This window comes from Thermobia domestica, chromosome 4, assembly GCF_964235325.1.
Source record: "Thermobia domestica chromosome 4, izTheDome1.hap1.1, whole genome shotgun sequence".
NCBI lineage: Eukaryota > Metazoa > Arthropoda > Insecta > Zygentoma > Lepismatidae > Thermobia > Thermobia domestica.
In genome coordinates this window covers 244064133-244084775 of record NC_137457.1, presented here as the reverse complement: position 1 = coordinate 244084775, position 20643 = coordinate 244064133, and the positions used below count along the sequence as shown (strand labels likewise).

Below are 20643 nucleotides of genomic sequence, written 5' to 3'. Positions count from 1 at the left end.
TTATTTTAACTTTCCCTTATCTTAGCTTTTTAGAATAATGTAGTAAAATAATTCGAAATTAATATTATATATTTATTATTATAATTTGTATTGTAATTTCTATTTGTATCGTATCATAACTTGAACAATTTATCCTATAGATTAAAAATTCAAGGACCTTGTATATTGATAACTTGCAATATTTGGACACAATTCAGGAAGACTTACCAAAGAAGAGACTGTATTTAGGTAAGCAGAAATAGTATTCTTATTTAGAGTTAAATATCTGACACTGAAAAATAACTAATAACATTAGCTTAAACATTTGCATAGTCAAGGTTAAAAAGTAAGGTTATAACGGCTAGAATTCGTCCAAAAAATGTGCATTTAACACGTTGCCTACTTCGTGGTTAACGAAAATATCTCACGGAGCACACCTCACAATGTGAATCGAGATATACTTTTCAAAACACGTAAGCAGTAGTTAGGGGGTCAGTTGATCGAAGTTTTCTGGGGTTATAGGTCATTATTGCTTTCCCGAGGTCATTGACCTACGGCTACCTAGGACAACCCTCTCTATATTTTGGAAGGGGTACGTTGGCCTACCCCGTAAATTTTGGCTTGGGTACCTAGGACTACCTGCCTTGAATTTTGGAAGTTGAAAAAACTAAAAATTTGGTATGGTAGTATAGGCCAATGATACCAGTATGTGTCTCAGTAAGTTGTGGTGTACATCTCTTTCCCTTTGATGGGTAAAAAATACCAAAAATTCTAATTTCGAAGAGTATTTACCTAATTTATCTACTTTGATGAGGTCTTATTACCTTATGTGATTATATGGATATGTACGAAAGTTCATTCCCTTTCATAAAGTATGGTTACATTGGTGTACACCTCTAAAAATTTGGGATGAATATACTGGCTCGATCCATAAAATTTTGTACTTGACCAAATTTAAAATTTGGTGTACTAGTACAGGATTTATAAATTAGGGTGGTTCATCTCGTTCCCTTCTATAGGCGAAAAATTGACAAAAATTAGTACGACGAAGTGTTTGCCGTGTGGTTGGTAATTGACATAGTTTATACATTTTACTGAGCTCTTATATGATTATATGAGTATCTATAGGGGTTTATTCCCTTTCATAAGAAATGGGAATATTGATGCAACCCCTTGAAAATTTGGGAGGGTTACATTCGCCTACCTCTTAAAATTTTGGAAATTGCCAAATTTAAAAATTTGTTTATATGATCTTAATACATACCACATATAAATATATGATCTTAATACATACCACATATAAATTTTGGTGGTTCATCTCGTTCACTTTTATTGGTATAAAATTGTCAAAAATTAGTACGGTCACGTGTTTGACACGATGTCGGTTATTGATCTTACTATTCTGCTTTCATGGTTTCTTTCTTAAATTGTATGATTATATAGTTGTGGATATGGATCCATTTATTTCATAAAACATGGGTACATTGGCGTTGCACTCTTAATTTACGGAAGCGTGCATTAATTATCCCTTAAGTTGGGTATGGTTAAAGCAAACTTTGATAAATGTTCTATAGGATTCATATGAATTTGCCTAATCCTACTTATCCATTTCTATGGGTAAATAATAGAAAAATATTAGTACAGTCACGTGTTTCCCTACCTATTCGGTGAGCTCCTCCTTGGCTAAGCGGTTAGCGTACGCGCCTTTGGCGTGGGAGATCCGGGTTCGATTCCCGGCGGGAGCTCATGTGGTTCGGATTCCACGTTAATCAGTAGGTCCACGTCTCATATAGCCTCGCTGCTGAAAGGGACGTTAAACTCAAAATCAACTCAACAACTCTACCTATTCGGTTATTGACCTATTTTTCTTTTGATGAAGCTTTATTACTTTACATGGTTAAATGTGCGAGTATAGCGTCCATTTTCTTTCATAAGGCATGGATACATTGATGATTACATCTTAAATTTAGTTAGGGGTACATTGGCCTACTATTAAATTTGACAATTGTCAGAAACAATAATTGGCATATGATTCTAACTAATAATACAGTCAATTTGGGTGGTCCATTTCGCTCCCTTTTATGAGTATAAATTCGCCAAAAATATAAATAGAGAATGTGTCATGACCTCATATATTCCCTGTAAGGAGACTGTACTACATTATATGATTAGTACAAGGTTTCGTTTCCTTTCATATGATATGGTGCATTGATATAACACTCTTAATTTTTTGGAAGAGATACCTAGAATTATCCTTTCAATTTAAGAAAATGTCAAAAATAATAATTGGTAAATGTTCATTAGGAGCCATGGTAAATTTTTGTGGTTCAACGTGTTTTCCTTTCTGGCTAAATATGCCAAAAATTTTAATTTTGGAGATTTGTTTTACCTCCTTTTGATTAAGATTGCTCATGTTATATGGTTATATGCGTGAATAAAGATATCTATTTCATTTTGTAAGGTATGGATACATTAACGTACTTCTGTAAATTTTGGAGGAGTGCTTAGGAACACCCCTCAAATTTGGGAATTGGTAAATGTTTTCTAGGTCCCACTGTACACAAGTGTGGTTCACAACGTTTCATTCATTGGTATAAATTTAGAAATTTGAGGATTTTGACCCCTTGATAAGTTCTTAGTATCTTAAATGGTTATTGATGTGTGTATAGGAATCGAAAACATGAGTACTTGATATCCTTTTCTAATTTTGAGGAAGAGTACGTAGGACCACTTCGAAAATTTGGGTATTTTCAAAACGAATTTTGGTAAATGTTCTTTATGACTCATTATATATTTATGTGGTAATTTATATTTCTTTTGTGGGTGCCAAATAATAGTATTGTCACGTAGTCGATTATTAACCTATTGTATGTTTTTCATGACAGTTTAACACATCATATGATGGCATGTGTACTTCATTGCTAAAATTTGGGAAGTGTGCATAGGGTGCAGTTTGAATTTGGGAATTATCAAAACTAGGACTCTGGTAAAATTAGATGGTCTAACTTATGTTTTCTCTTGTCAAAATTCAAATATGAGAATGTTGACATAATATATCATCTTATCGCTTTAAACTTTAGTGACAACTCATAGTCTAACGTTTTAGAACTTGGAACCTGATAGGCAACAATAAGTAGGAAACAATACGAATTTCATATTTTGATCATTAGTCACAATTTATAGTCTAAGGTCATTCGTGAAAGACTATTTTTACTGAAGTCTGATTGGTTGACTCTTCATTCGAGCTTAAACTTTTCGACTTGAAAAATCTGATAGGTAACCTGTTGATATAGAATAACAATTTCACACTTTAAATCTTACAATTGTAGTTATGACTCATGGGCTAAGATTGTTGATGTGAAAAAGAATTAACACATGATACTTGATAAACCGATTAATATACAACTACGCTTGAACTTTACTAACAACTTACTGTCAAAGATTATAAATGGAAAGTAATACTTGTTGCAATCTGATTGATTGATCACGGAAAGCTTATTATTGATACATTGTGATTAGCTTATCACTTTCCAAATCTTTGGTTTAAACGTTTTAAACTATTGCCTACCTTTTTTGATCACTGTTTATTTTTGAGTTTTGTTTTAGTTTGGAAAGTATCATGAATTTAAAATATATCCTGATTAAAAATATCAGAATGAAGATGTCCAATCATATCGAATTTCATGCTTTGTTTTGACAATTCATGGTGTTGCTGAAATACTTTGTTCTCACTGGTAGTTGTGATCATATGACCAGCAGTATCTTAAAACCACATTTCTGTTTGTAAATATGTATTTTAGCTCAATCGTTATAATTTAGCAGTTTTTTCAGGTTCGAACGATATGGATGATTATGTGATTGAAAAGAAATCAGCTTATTGTTTAAGTAGATTTGTACTTCACTAAACATAGCATTCAGAAATCATTGACAGGACCAATATTTTTATGCGTTTTAGTGAAAGTACAACCATCTGATTTTCACAATTTCTGCTTGGATGTACGATAATGTTTGTGGCAAATCAATACATTTATCACTGCTTCCACTCACTACAAAATATGTGTGAATTTTCAGCTATTGAACTAATTGGTTTGTAATCAATAGTACCATTGTCCATAACACTTGTTTGCATGGGTAAGGTTGAATAATGTCCAATTAAGTTTCCACATTCACGTGAGGGATGATACAGGAAAGCTATTGTTTAATTAATTGAAAATATCGAGTGACCATGTCAATTAACTCTTCTTCTTATGAGATAATTTAAGTCTCTTAATAGGATAGGTCCTGTTCTTGGTCGTTGGGATCTCAACCTAAAACTGAGTGGGTGCGCGGTGGCTCGGTGGTAGAGCGTTCACCTCCAGTGCTTGGGTTCCCTGATTTGATCCCAGCTCGCGCCGTATGGACTTTGTGCTGGAGGAACACCGTGCTCGTGGGATTTCTCGGGGTTCTCCCGTTTCCTACCATTTTCTTCATTCCACCATTTCATTCATTTCTCATTACCATCGTCCCCTTTAGCCTAACCGGCATATCCGTGAGACGTAAAACTTAAACATTTCATTTCAACCTCAAACTGAGAACAATCGTCCCAATTTCCTTTATGATATCCACTTCCCAGAATAGGTTTTAACTTATTTTTAGCTTTTGCTTGTAAAGCTATTTCTTTCTCTTGCACGCGTTGATGAAAAGATTGTTTCAGCGGTTGATTCGGCATAACAACATCATTAAGCATATCGGCACCCGATTTTAATAATTCTTTTCCTACAGCTTTAGCTCCTTGCTTCACTAGTGGTATCACTGATCGAAGTAAGTCACCAATGAACCTACCAACTCCACGTCCTTTTTAATAGTGACTTCTCATGTAGACATTACCTACGCCGGATAACGCTTGTTTTTGGTAGTACCGCAAGTACAAATCAGTTATGGCGACGACGACGAAAATTTAGTTCTGAATATACAGTTTCAAAGGTGAATGACATACGATGACATGTGCTATCCCTTATGTCGATTTGTATTAGCTCAAAATTCATTTTCTCCAACCGAAACATAATGTGCAGGATTAAAAATACGTACTGCATGATTTCGAAATGTATGATTCACAAGATCCATGTTGCAAATTCGTAAGAAGGTTAACATTGTATCTCGACAATAACATAACCAATCATGTCATAGTAGACGTACATTTGTGATGATAAACCTAATCTTACATCAGGTGTATATTGTCCCTTTTGCATATCTTTTAAATCACTTTTCGGGCCAAATGCAAGCACTAATTAACACTTGGTTAGAATAGTACACAAGTATCGCTTGCCTTGTTGTGATGTCTTATTGCGCACATATCATTAGTTGCAACAAGAGATATAAATAATTGGTTTCTTTATGATGTATACTAATTGCATGAATAAGATCCCGTATATTGTTATAATAGCATACAAGAATTGTTCCAACCGACTATGATACGCATCAGTTTTAAAAGTTAGGAGATGAAACATTAAAAAGGAAAATACAATACCTAATACAGAAGAAAAGTTCATAACACTCTAAAAAACAGAAAGAGCTATAAATAAAAGAAAGAATAATTCAATTAAAATTTACTGAGTTATTTAGATTCTTATGAAACAGTTTAGCATTATTAGCAAGAAATTTACAAACAGAACAATTAAAAGAAACATTCAAAGTTTTTTTCTAACAATGTACTTAAACATCTGGAAAGAGAAGGTAACGATCCGTATGTTTATGCTGATTTTCCTGGAAAAGGAAATTAACCAGTTCTATTATCAAGAGACAGGCTAATACTAAATTAACAGGAGAAGAAATAAGTGATGAGTATTATAATCACCAGCTATTAATCTGTAATGTATTTAACTTTAAAGCGTGAAGAAAATATTCTCATTTATAATAAAACAGATGCCCTTTAATTGTCAGATATTATTAAACATTTCAGAGATACAGCACTCAAAACATATAGATTGAACTCATCATGGTATTTCACTAGTCCTGGCTTTTTGTGGAATGCAATCTAAACAATAACAAAACTAAAATTTGAATTATTAACTCATTATGGCATAGGATCTATATACAAATAGATATAAGAAGGGGAAATTTCTTAATGTTTAAAATAGATATGAAATAACAAATATGAAGTATGAAATAGCAAGTGTCTAGAAAATTATAATCCTGAAAAGAATGGTTTTTACGTAATGTGTATGGGTGCAAATAACGATTATGTATGGGCTATGAATCATTATATGCCTTATGGAGAAGCAAGCAAGCAAGATTATGTTGAAATGTCGGTGCGAGATACATCTAAAATATATCTGTATGATTTCTATTACAACGCATTAAAGAAAAATTATGGTGATAAAGCGAAATTATTAATGAGTGATACTGATTCTGTTGTAGCACATGTTGAAACAGATAATGTATATGAGGGTGCAAAAAACATGTATGAACATTTATGTACATCTGATTACAAAGAAAATAATGAATTTGGCTTGAAACAGGTTAAGAAGAAAATATTAGGAAAATATAAAAGTGAATTTAAATTCCTTATAATAGAGAAGGTTGTATGTCTTTAAGTAAAAATTGTGTACTATTAAGAAAAAGGGAGAAAGAGGTAATGGGGCAGGTGCAAAGAAGAAAAGGAAGATCAAATAAGAAAAGCGGAAGGAATAATATCAAATATTGTGAAATCAGAAATTCCTTTCAAGAATTATGAAAATTGTATCTTGGAAGATAAGAAATTATACAAAATACAGAACACAATTCGAAATAAAAACAGCATAAAACGTAATGTGTATTCAGCAGAAGAAAACAAATTTGCTTTAATCTCTCACGATGGTAAAAGGTGCGTATTAGAAAATAGGATACATACTCTAATTTGTTGATATTATAATATAGGTTTAAAGAAAGAAGAATTAATAACGAAATCAAAAGAATTAAAACATAATTATAACAGAAAAAGAGAAGATAATCAAACAGAGCTTAGAATAGTTAAATTATATATATATATATATATATATATATATATATATATAATTAGTTTAGATGTAAGCACTTTATACTTAATTGCTATAAACTGGATATCGACTACCAATCGAGAGAAAAATATAATAGTTTACCTGTCAAAATACAATGTCGCAAATACATTTACATATACAATCTGTTCAAAGTTCTTATCAGTATCCTTCGTTATATTGTTTTTCGAGTGGCGTACTTGACAGGGGTGTAGAGTTATTTAGTTTATCAACGTTTTGCGCTAGAGGGATTTGGCGGACGAAGGATGATCAATTGTGGTTCAGAAGAGAATTTGGTTTCAAAAATGAGTTAAGAAGTACACTCAAAGTGGTTTTATTTCTACTACGACTGCTACTAATAGAATGCTTGTTCATAGTTGTTTTATATTTTTTAGGTAATCTTTGTTCCTTGTATAGACAGAGCGTAAAACAGTTTAGTTTGCTTAAAATCACAAACGATATATAACATTGTTTACGGCAGCTCAATTGGTTATCAACTCTAATAAGACGATTCAACATCTAATATTTTAATTCGGTAAAACTCGATCTCGACTTTCCGAAATGCAGAATTTAAGAATTATTTTCCTTAAAAAGCAGAAGCGTTTGTGGTAATTGAGACTCATATTTAAATGTTGAAAGAACCTTTAATATTTCTCGCTGTAACTTCTAATGATTCGCTTAATTGAATATACTTGAAAAAGTGGAAATCTAACTAAATCTATGCTAAGTTTATTTTATTCGCATGATGTGTTACGGTATCGATTATAATTATGTTGCTGAGTATATAAAACTGAGTATATATACTGTGTAAGTTTGAGGAATTACAACAAGATTGATAATTATGCTTAATGATTATAGACTAAAATGTAAATAATTTATAAAATGTTTTACGTTTTACGTTACTACTTATCTTTATTTTTTAAGTTTAAAAATATTTATGGAAAAATGCATAAAACTTGGATTATTCTTTATAGTTCAAAATGTGTGGAAACAAAATCTCATAGTCTATAGAGCTTAAAATAACTACAAACATGTTTCTTACTAGGTTCTCCAAATTTGTTAGTGCATCATAATATTCCACTAAGAAACACCGACAGAATACGTAAGGAACAAATAATTTATTTTCATTATTATATAAATATAAGTCTTGGTCTATAGTATCAACTTTCAAACTAAAATATGCATTAATCAAAATGTAATTTTAGTTATGTTTAACTGTTCAACTCTGTTTTGCATATTATCAGTGATATATTTGGTTAAAAATAATAATTGTTATAAAATGTCTAAAATTCAAATTTTAAATGTAGGAAATGCTTTGTAGATATTTATCACTTTAAAATAATCAGATTCATAAATAAAACATAGTCTGACACTCATGCCAGTATAATGTTCAATACTAGAATAGAATTTTAGTAAATTTAATAATATTAAGGACCAGGCCCACAACCAGAGGGGTCTAGGGAGCCTGCCCCCCTAAACTTTTCGTGGCCCCTCCAGACCTCAATACAAAATGCTATTATTAATACAAAAAACATTTGTAGGAGAATATTTTAATGACCTGCTCCCCTAACATATTTATGGCCCCCGAAACTACTAAAGCTGGTTTGCGGGCTTCTTAAGTAATGGAAGAAAACTTTAGTATCACATAATAGTAAAATTAAAAATGGTGTGGTGCAAATGTCTTCATCACACTCCGTGTAAGGATTACTTCATTTAGTGAAACTTTCTTGATTATTCCCAGTATATAAATAAATATAAAGCATCTATTTTCGATACATCTTTTCCAAACGACTAAAAATTAATTATACCGACTAAATATAACCTCGCGTTCATTTACTTTATTTACAGTATATTCTTTGATATGTTTAATGGCAAAGTTTGGAACCAAATTTCAGGAAATATTGAAAAACTTCATTTATACACAATCATTGAACAAAATTCAAAACGTTTCTTTATCTATAAAGATTGTTACAACATCAAACTAAGCTTATAACACAATTCATATTCCATACTAAGTTTGCTTTTGAAATGCCGCCATTTTACTAGTTTACTAAATTTTGATAAGGGTTTCTTTTTTCCTCAATATAGTATATACAAGAATATAGATCTTACTTTACTATTGTAAATATACAATTTTTCTATGCCTTTTCATATTGTCTTCTGTATTCGTTCTAATATATATACAGTACTATGCATAAACTCATAACTTAAAAGGTTTCGAAAAATCATTTCTTAAATACATCAGAAAAATTAACAAATTTGTATACATTTGAATTTGTAAAATTCTACGCATGTTGACTTTCCTCCGTGCTCGCGCTGAACTCACTCAGAGAACTAATACAAGTATTTTCGGCGTTGAAATGCCGTGAAAAGTATTCATACGTAGAACAAAAGCACATTGTTCTAATTTCGGCTGAACACACCCAATCCAATTTACACGTAACTTTTGAAACAATTGGTAAGTCTGTGGGACACTGACACAAGCTCTTGCTGTGCAAATCATGAACGAAGAAATATCTCCATATTTAAGGTTGACCTCTATTGTTTAGAACGTGCTGTCCAATGAGTGACAAATATTAAAGACATTCTGTGTGGAATGTATTATTTCGCTACTTACTGCATCAAAGAAAGAAAAAAATCTGGTCATACCTGAGTTGGAAAATTCTTGAAATAAACTCAATATATTAATTCAAAACCAATTCAAGGAGATTAGTTCGTAAATATTTGTCTTTGTACCTTACCTACTCCAATTCCCAGTCAATCATGTCACTTCAACATATTTTTCTCTCTTTGCAGAAGATCTTGCTTATCATACTGACAAGGAACGGACATGAACATGTCATCTGGACTTCCGAATCTAACCTAGCCCATTCGATAAACATAACAAAGATGTGTTCATGCACAAAACATTAGGTGCCATAGTCAACTGAGTAAGTCCCTGGGGCCCATTAACTCTCTAAGTATAAAGCAAATCGTAGGCTAGCAGTGAAATCGATATTGCATCAATACTGTTCATTGCAAAGTCATGGCTTATAGTTCATTCTTTTCAATATAAAACACACTTTCTAGACGTGCTACGTATCAGGGCCCATAATGTACTTTAACAGGGAAAACTGGGAGAATACAGGTAAAATTTCCTCGAGAAATCCCTCGCATGAAGTTTGGATCCCTCTATAGTGGTCCCGGGTGAAAGCACACAATCCAAATATACCTCGAAAAATACTATAGAGGATCGGAAATGACTGTACCAAGTTTTGTATTGATAGATGGAATAGGTATCAAGGAAAGGCTTATATACCACGCTTCTCCCTCAATGAACTATAAACCACGACTTTCCAATGAAGAGTATTGATACATTAGCTATTTCACTGCGAGTCTATGATTTTCTTTATACTAACATGGTTAATGGATTCCAGGGACTTACTCCGTTGTCCATGGCACCTATCGTTTTTATGCATAAACATATCTTTGTTATGTTTATCGAATGGACTATGTTTGATTGGGATGTCCGGATGGCACGTTCATGTCCATTCCTTGTGAGTGCTGACTGAAATTAAAATTTGGGGATTTTAATAAGTTCATTTCTGTCACAAATCCCACCCGAATTTTCTGCAGAGAAATCCAATGCGTTAACTATTCACCTATGCCTACCAGTTCTATGAATTTCGACAAAAAACTGACCGAGTTAAAATCCTTTCATGTAAGTCTAGATGAACCACTAAGAGGCCAAGAAGAGATTATCAGTAGTTGATATAAGTTTTTACTTTATACGTAAGTTGCTCATTAAATAATCAGATTTTTACACAGTAACCACGACATCGCTAATTCCTCTTCTTATTGAAGCATGTTACAAACCGCATTTTGCTCTTTCCAATAATGATTGTTAACCGCTTCAATACAAAATTATCATCAAATTTGCATTGGGTTTTGGGCTTATTAAAAATGATACTGTAATTTGGTTCGAGTTTCTGCATGAATATCTTGTCTCTTCTCCAAATCATTGAACATATTATCATAGAGTTTCTGCTATTCGTCCATGGTCGCGAGTGACCTGAATAGTTATTTATATCCAGAGTTTTCATAATTAACATTCATTTCAAGTAAAACATTTCTTCAATTTTAGAAAAAGTAAAATAACTTAACATTTTAACTTCGTTACCTAGCAGTATGGTAAAACTAATGCGCTGAAATAAACATGGCTAACTTCTTAGATCTTCTGTCTTGCGATTTAATTTCGACACAGCTTCATTTACGAATTCCCTTACCTTCTGGATAAATCTGCCAAAATTTCAGTAGTAAAGGCAATGAAAATATATTGTTTTAGTTTGGGATATTTAGTCTGTTCTCGTTTACTGGCTATTTCAGCAGCATTCCTTGACTTTCTGCATGTTAAAGATAAATTAGAAAATGCAAATGTATCTACACATATGACGTTCCATACCATTCAGTGATTCATTTTCGAAGGGGTTAATTTAATTCCATCTGGTCATTTCCCATCATCTCGAGATATTCCAGGTGTTCTAAACTATTTGGGTTATTAATACTGGCAAGAGATTGTTAAATTATGTTCTTTATATTCTTATGACAAGAACTTCAACCTCCACTCCTAGTGCAGCTTAGTACAGGTTAAACTTTTTCATCAACCTGTTCTTGACACGAACATTTGAATCTGTGATAGATATTAAATCGAGAGGTAGAGGGACATAAATTTGAAACATGTTGCTATCCAAGAAAATAAAAATATCTTTTGACCAGATTCTTTTCCTTGTAGGGATTTAAAATGAGCAATATCAGAGGTATTTTTAAGGAATATTGTTATCAATTTTTGTTGTTAATATAATTGTATAACAATTCTATTTTAAATCCCACACAGCTGGAGCCTCATTATTGTATATACCACTTCATATCTCGAATCCCTCAGTTAGGTGATGCATTTAAACTTTCTCAACTGGAATGTTTAGAATGTTGGCGACAAGTAGCTGCACTCCAAACCATGACGGCAAGAAACCTGGAAAGTTTAAAAACTGTCTTCACAAGATTTTGTCTTTAATTTCATTAATTTAATAATTACTTAATTTATCTACCCAATTTATTTAATATTTTAATAAATAATAATAAACTTTAATTAGAAGTAAATAACTATAAGAGTTTCCAGTATTGAAATAAATAAAAAATTAATTAATTTTCTTCATCAAATTTTATTATTTAAGTAATTGTTGTTATAAGTCTCCCACTATTTTTATTATTAACAAAACAGAAACATCCTTTCATTTCACATTTTCAGCCTGTTTTACATCAGTTATTGTGACCTAAAAGAAAGTGCGACTTATATGAAAAATACTTTTGTATATTGCACTAGTTGTAATTTCTGCGGAACAGAGATCCACTTTTCAAAAAATAAATCTAAACTTGCGTACGAAGTAGTCGAGTGCTTTGTGGGAACAGTTTGTTATCATCTTTTAGTGTGCTCAAAATCTAGAATAGGAATTACTTCTCTCTCTCTCTCTCTCTCTCTCTCTCTCTCTCTACCTACCTACCTACCTATCTACCTACCTGCCTACCTACCAACCAGAAGGCTGACGATATTTCTATCAATAACGCTTTATAAATTCTTTTCTTTTCTAATTCACCTAAGGAACAATATCATAGGAATTGCAAACGTAAACTGACATAGCAGAAATCAGGGTATTAAGCATCCCGTGTCGTCTGTCGTCCGTCTGCAAGATGCATCAAAAGGCTTTCCTTAACTAGAATAAAGCATAAAGAAGCAGAGGAAACTGTTTAGATGAAATTTAGAAAATTATGTTTTCAGAGTTTATTAACTCATGTGAACCCTTGTCACATAAATAGAAAATATATCTGACTTTTTATTTCGTCAAATTATGTTCTTGCCATGTACACAAGAATGAAAAGTTGTAAGTTCACTTCATAGATTAAATTCAGCATACACACTAAACAGTTATCCTTATACCATAAAATACTCAAACTGTATTAATTGACACAATTTTGAAGGAATGAATTTTTAAATACCATGTAGTAACCTTACTGATTTATCTCTTTTTTTATTTGTAATAGGGAATGATATCGATTCCCCTGTAGGAAATATGCAGAGGAGAGCAAGTAAGTAAACAATTCGAAACCATTATTGCCTCAGATAAAAAGCCCAGTATCGTTATGAGTATTTCTTCTATGTCATATATTTTAATATTCCTGAAGTAATTTCTACGATGTCCATTTTGTTGTAACTTCCATTGTTGAACATAATTTGTTCATTGAATTAATATGTATGGAATATATTGCTAGTACACAATGGTCAAAATGTATGTACTATCTTCTTTTCTAATCCATCGAAGTAATCCTGATCTTAGTTATCTTTGTGCTTTTCAATAACAATTATGAATAAAGTTTTGCTAGTTTCAGCTTTTGATTTATCAGTTTTTTCCAACAAATATTGCCTCGCCTTTTTCATCTGAAACATCTTTAGAATTTCCCATTTTAAAGAACACACATATAAGCGATACTAGTAACACATTCTTTCTAACTATATTTGCTCACCAGTGACAAAAGATTGCAACATTTCAGACACGGAAGCAGACTATCAAATTTTCGAGTTCTTCGAAGACGTTGTTCTTCCAAGAAATTATTTTCAAATGCAGTAACGTTGTTGTTTTACTCGTTTCCTTTTCAGTCGATACATTCAATGAATTAGCTAAGCGCGCAATGCAATTGTAGCTAGGTTAGTTATGATGTGAAATCTTATACAGTGACCAAGCCCTTTTGTGTCAACTGCAAGAACGAACATTCTGCTTGATCTCAGGACTGTTCAGCCTTATAATGTGAGAAAAGTATCCGAGAGTTAATGGTTTGAGAAGATTTCTGCTGCTAAGCTAAGCATCACTTCAGAGAAAGCATCCTTTCCTCGCTTTCTGTGCCCTTTGCTATTGTTGCAGCCACTTTTTGTAAATTTGTGGTAACCAAGGGTTCCGACGTTTCCACCGAAACTTATCGTATTCCCGATAAACTTCAGAGTTTCGACCTCACTCTCGTGGACTGAAAAACCCCACAAACTCCACCTGTTTCTATTAGTGGTGGCCTCCGACAAACTCCAGCTCACCACCACCCACCTTTTGTGGCCGACCTAAAGCTTAGCTCGTATATACACCAGCTCAATGATATGGTTCTTTAACAGAAAAGACCAAAATCTATACCAGTTCGTAAGACACCTTGAATCTGATATTTTGAAAGACGAAGTAATGAACACTGAGTGGAAGATATTTGTCTCATGTGGAAAAGTTAGATTCTGACGTTACTCTCTCTAATTATGGTGCTTCTTCAGTGGAACCTAAATGGCTTCAGTTGTCATCTTAAGAAATTGACAAAACTATTTCACACTAGTCCGTATATGTTCGCAGGAACTAATTTCAAGCATACCTGGTCTTCCCTTATCACTGGCTACATTGTTTATAGATGTTAAGCTTGGTGTTGGTCACACTGGAATAAATTTTATACAGTTAAGACACGTCTTAGAGAATGATACACATTCGCTTGCTCTTGCCGTTGAAATGAAGTTTAACTGACGCGTTTCCGTATCGGACACTCATCTGACTCATAGTTATTTGCTGCGTGGTTTCAATCGTCCGTATTGTGAGGAATGCATAGTTTCACTCACTGTTCGACACATTCTTATAGAATGTCCTCGATAATGAGATCTCAAATAATGTCATGGGCTGCTTCTTATATTTGACCGTGCATTAGACAATGCTATTGAAATTGTTTAGCGTGTACTTGCTTTAATGCACGCTTCTAACACTGCACACGTTCTCTGAGCCTTTTAGTCGTTTACTCTTTTATTTATTCTTGCTTCGTTTTTCATTTCATTCTGACTTTTTATTGCTTTTTCTATTTATTGTTATTGTTATAGGAGGGACGTTCTGAAAGGAAGTTTCATCACTTGTTTTATAGAACAGAGCCCACGCCCGTTACTGGTTCAACAACGGAAGGAGCGTCAGCGAAGGTGAAATGATGCATCTGTTGACCATCGAAAAAGAGAACGGATATTTTTTATTTATGTGTATGCGAATACTTACGGAATAATTAGTTTGCCAGTTGTATATATGCATACATGTCTGCAAAGGTAAAATGAAGTCAAACCTTGATTTCCGAACCACTGAGGCTTCACATGTTGTATCACTTATTTCATACTTTTGCAAATTTGCGCTTGAACAGGACGTGAGCTCTGAACCAGATTGTTTTCAACTGTTTCTTTAGGGACTATTTTAGGAGCAAGTAGCCAAAAGAGACAGTAGGTAGCAGTAACAAGACAACAAGAGATTAGAAAAACCTATGTGAAAGATTAAAAAATATGTATTAAACCAGTAATTCATATTCATAATCAATTGAAGAACTTCTCAACTCAAAACTTCATGCATTCTCGACGACACCTAAGTTTAGGGGTTCATAATACACGAGAAATATTAACTAAATATTAAATCAGGTTTACTTTTCGAAGAAGTTTCAAACGCTGGAATTTACACTGAGTTTGTAACGGGCAATGGGAGAAGGATTATCGGATGGATTCATAATGGTTTGTAAATACTTAATACATAATGGCATAATTGAATCACTGATTGGAAAAAGGGAATAAGTGCATCAGACCTAAGTTTTCAATAACACTAAAAAACCTTCTCGAGGCGTTGTTTGTATTTGTTTCAAAAGTGTATAATTGAATACTTGTAGCAAAACAACTAACAAACACTAAGACAACAAGAAGAATATTGTATTGCAGCTCTATAATTGATTAGAAAAGCTTAAAAATGGAAAAAATATTCCCTTTTTCCAATCAATTAAAGTTGGACGCAATTGTAATTGTGTGTAACGTATGTAATGTGCAGTTTATGATAGAGAGCTATGAAAATGTACATGTTGAATGCAATGTTGTATGTTAATCTTGGATAAATGTATTCGAACTATCACACATGTTAGGTTTCTAACACTTTAATTGCCACCGTTCGTTTTTCTGTACAGCACATGTTATTCGTACAGCAACAAAAGTAATACAATAGACAACTGACGTTGTCACAGTAGAATGGGTTTACATAGGGTCCTGTCTGTCTGAATCTTCCTCTTCTACAGTTTCTTGGTCAGTGGTTTTCCATGAACAAATCATCCTATAAAACTGTTTGTATTGGTCAGGTATGTATTTGATGATTTCTGAAGAATCGTTGATCTTTATCTGATTGATCGAGACTTGCCAATCGTATGCCTTTGACGTTGGAAGTGGAACGTTTGTGACATTACTTTTGAGTAATCGAAAAATATCAGTTCTTAGCCCATTGATAAACTTCTGAGCTTACACATAACCTGGAGATTTTGTTTTGTAAACAGTGTATCTGTTTACTTAGTTGGAATTTCACTGTTTTGTCCACATTGCTACCTGAAGATTTCTTGTAAAACGGTTACCACGAATGTTTAAAATCTAAGATTTCTTCATTGAAAACTTCGTAAACCTGAAATGGAGTATCAGTATTTCTTGCATTCGCAATCATGAGGTTATACTGCGCTGGAAAATAAATCCGATTGTGTCGTTTGAGTTCTGGTTTGATTAGAGCAAAATTTCGGTCACATAGCAAAAACTGTGACCTCTGACAGGCAAATATTGCTGTATAGTGTTGAACCGTTATGACACGGTTAGGCTGGAAAGCATCCATGTCATCGAAAGATTGCAGTTTTGACTACCACTTGTATCACTGAAAACATGTAAATCTGTAACTGATTGAGGCAAAAAGTTCTCTATAGATTATGCAATGCGAAAAGAAGGCGAAGTATCGTAACGCCAGCAGAGGGTTCTGGTGGTTGTCTACTTACACCAGTCTCACAGTTGTGGTGGTGTTCTGTAGTGACTGGAAGAAGGAAATAAGAAACGTAGTTATTCCCTTTTTCTAATCAGCGAGAGATTTTGTCTTCTACATTGGTCATATAGAGTTGCCCAAACATTCCTATTCTCTAGTCAACGATGTAACTATCTTAAAGGAACACATCTGCTATCTCAGGTTAAAATCGCAAAAAAATGTACTTATTCCCTTTTTCCAATCAGTGGTTCAATTAGGTTTATAGAAAATGGTTGAAGAAAGTTTTAGATATGTCCGAAAGCTCAGATCAAAACTTAAAAGTTTAATATACTCTTTCAGAAGAAAGAGCGAATGTGGTACCAAATTAATATTTGTGAATTAATTGTAAGTGTAATTTGATTCAAATCATATATAATATGTTGCAGCTGCAGTATAACTAATACAGATCTTATTATCTATAATTTCAAAATTTTTCATACAAGAAATGATATTATCGCAACGATTAAAATCAGTACACGTATCCTAAGTAAATATAACAATCATAAGATCGTTCGTAACAGTGTAAAGAAAAACTACATATTTGATAGAAATTTCAATACCAACTTGAACATACTCTTCTATTTATAGTTCTATAAAGTCCTCTATAAGTTCTAAAGCTATACTGCATGGGTAAAAGTCTAGTATTTTTGCCCCTGAAGTTCAAGAACTAAGTTTACGTAAACTTTGTATCCTCCGTAACCTATATGCTATTTCTTATGTTGCCTTGATGCTGAAAAGTAGACGCTAATCTTTAAACGCTGAAAATATACGTATTCAACTCTTTATACAATATTACATTATGATTTGTGGTTATTCATGCAAGTGTTGTTTCATTCAAACTCTTTCCTTAGAATTGGTATCAATGCCTACAAATTCACAGAGTAAGAGCAGAAATTCACATAGATTGAATTTTTTAATTCACTTTCTTTACACAAATATATATACGCTACCAGAAAAAGTAGCACATATTAATACAAATTTTATTGTGTTCCTATATATATATATATATATATATATATATATATATATATATATATATATATATATATATATATCTTGTTTTTCATTTTAAGTGGGTTCTTTTCGTACTTGTTCGTATATTTATGTTCTCTTGTGTAAATAAAACTTGTTTTACAAATATTTTTAAATCATTCTCAGTTGCATAACTTCTTTACGTATTAACGTGTTGCACTTTCTTCTCATCCAAAGGAAAGGGTCCAGGCAGCACCACCGAGGATGGTCAAAACCAAGCAAGTAAGAACATGTAATTTAACTCATTTAACAATCAATATATTTTTTTTTCTCCGGTATGTCTAAGGAACATCAAATAAATGTTTCACATTCTTCAATCTCAAGCGAAAAGTCATGGGTACCTATTTATTTACAAAACTAATATATTTGATAATATCTTACTTTACTTATTATTCATTTTCAACGAACATAGAAAGTTCGTTACGGAATTCTCTATATATGTGTGTCTGTCTGTCTGTTATTTGAGATTCTTTCAATTTTGAACCCTGTATTCGATACAGCATCAGAACTATCAGAGAAAGTGATTACATTTTTTGCGTCACTCATACCGTTCCCGAGATATTGGCCACAAATTGCCGATTTCCTGAGATTTAAGGAGCCATGTCTCGCGAACCGTAAGTAATAGAGAGATCATACGAGGGTCAGTACGAAAGTTTTGAGATGTGAAATAACTTACATACTTAAAATCAATTTAACACTTCACTTACATTTTCCCAAAGCATTCACCATTACACTGTATACACTTTTGCATCCTCGAAAACCACTTTTGGAAGCAGTGTTGCCAATCTTTTTCTTCAAGTGTTGAAAGTTCATTCTCGTAAGTCACTACAGCTTCTTCAGGGCTGCAAAATCTCTTCCCACGCATGCGATCTTTGATCCTGGGGAACAGAAAAAATCACACGGGGCCAGGTCACGGCTACACGGCGGATGAGTCATGAGCTTGACCTCCGTATATTCTAAAAACTGAATTGTGATGCTGGCCGTGTGTGCGGACGCGTTGTCATGATGAAGCAGGATAACACGCAATACAGTTCTTGGACGCCGTTCCCGAAGCTTCTGGAACACTTTTGTTTGGCAAACATTGGTGTAATATTGAGCAGTAACAGTCATTTGTTTTTCAAGTGAAACAATTGCATCAGGCCAGATTTGGAGAAAAAAGTTGCGACCATCTTCTTCCCCACACTTCGCCGTCGCTTCACTTTCGTGGGTGGATTTTCGTCTGGAAAGATCCAAACTTAAGACTGGCGTTTATTTTCAGGGTCAAATTGATAGATCCAAGTATCATTGTCAGAGACGCGTCGAGAATTGCCTCCATCAATTCTTGCAAGCATTTCTTTACACCATTCCACACGCATGCGCTTCTGCTGTTCAGTCAAAGTGTGAGGCACCCAACGTTTGAAACCTTCCTGAGCCGAAGATGATCATGAAGAATTTTTGTTACTGCTGGCTATCCAATGTTCACTGTAGATTCAATGTCCTTGAAAGTTGTTCGAGGATTTTCTCTAACCATTTGTTCCACAGCGGCAATGTTTCCATCTGACACAGCTGTTGCCAGACATCCAGCTCTCTCTTCATCTATAAGCAATGTCCGGCCTCTTCCGAATTCACCAAACCACCGAAAAATTGTAGCACGGAAACGAGCAAAGTCCCCAAATGCCCCCTGCAAACGGTCAAGGCTTTGTGTCTCGTTCAAACCACTTTTGAAATCGTAAAGGATCATTGCCCGAAAATTTTCCCTTTGGAGCTCCATTCTAGACAGCCGAATACTGTTGACATCAACAAACAAGTGAAGGCGATACGGCCACGCTGATAAGCAAGGCGAGTTCAAACTTGCTTCGCTTCTTCCCTCTGGATACACTACCGAACCCAATTCTTGGGATTCAAATACAGTGCCACAACAATGCGTATCTCAAAACTTTCGTAGTGTCTCTCGTATTGGCGTTGATCAATATCTAAAATAATGGTAAATATTTTGGAACCACATACTAACCGGTGGCGACTGCTTAACTGGCCACCGGTTGGTCAATGACCAGTTGGCAAGTGACTACCAATTATTATGCCTATCGGTACCAAAATGTTTACCATATTTTTAAGTATTGATTTAAGTATTTATCTTTGACTTACCATTCCCGTGATAATGGCCAAAAATGGCCAATTTCTAGATATTTAACAAACCGTAGGTCAGGAACCATAAATAGTAGAGAGATGATATTGATGTTGATCAATACCTAAGAGGTTGGTAAATATTTTGGTACCAAATAGTAACAGCTGGTCACTGTCTAACTGGCCTCTGGTTTGGCCAATAGCCAGTTGGCCAGTGACCACCAATTATTATCAGTACAAATACGTTTACCATACTCTTAGGTATTGATGAACACCAATATCATCTCTCTATGACTCACCGTTCCCGTAATATTGGCCAAAAGATGTTCCGATTTCGGGAGATTTAAGGAGCCAAATCCAAATCTCGGGAACTGTAAGTCACACAGAGATCATATTGGTTTTGATTATACCTAAGAGAATGGTGAACATTGTGGTACCAAATAGTAACCGTTGGCCACTGATTAACTGTCTACTGGCCAACTAGCCACCGTACCCCAGATATTGACCAAAAGAGTTCTAATTTCGAGATATTTAAGTATCCATTATCTCGGCAACTGTAAGTCATAGAGAGATGATATTTTGGTAATTTTTGCGAGAATGAGAAGAAGGTGCAGATAAAAAAGTACTTTAAT

General features: G+C 33.6%; 1 protein-coding gene across 2 annotated transcripts in view; it reads left to right on the top strand.

Annotated features, from left to right (window-relative positions):
* The window catches only part of LOC145683475 (uncharacterized), a 136788-nt gene that overhangs the window by 11805 nt on the left and 104340 nt on the right, over positions 1-20643 (top strand). For both annotated transcript variants that reach the window (XM_081754805.1, XM_081754804.1), the window contains exons 2-5: positions 141-228; positions 8035-8091; positions 13065-13109; positions 18086-18130. In XM_081754805.1, the coding sequence (XP_081610931.1) occupies positions 141-228; positions 8035-8091; positions 13065-13109; positions 18086-18130 (235 nt within the window). The remainder of the gene's footprint in view (positions 1-140; positions 229-8034; positions 8092-13064; positions 13110-18085; positions 18131-20643) is intronic.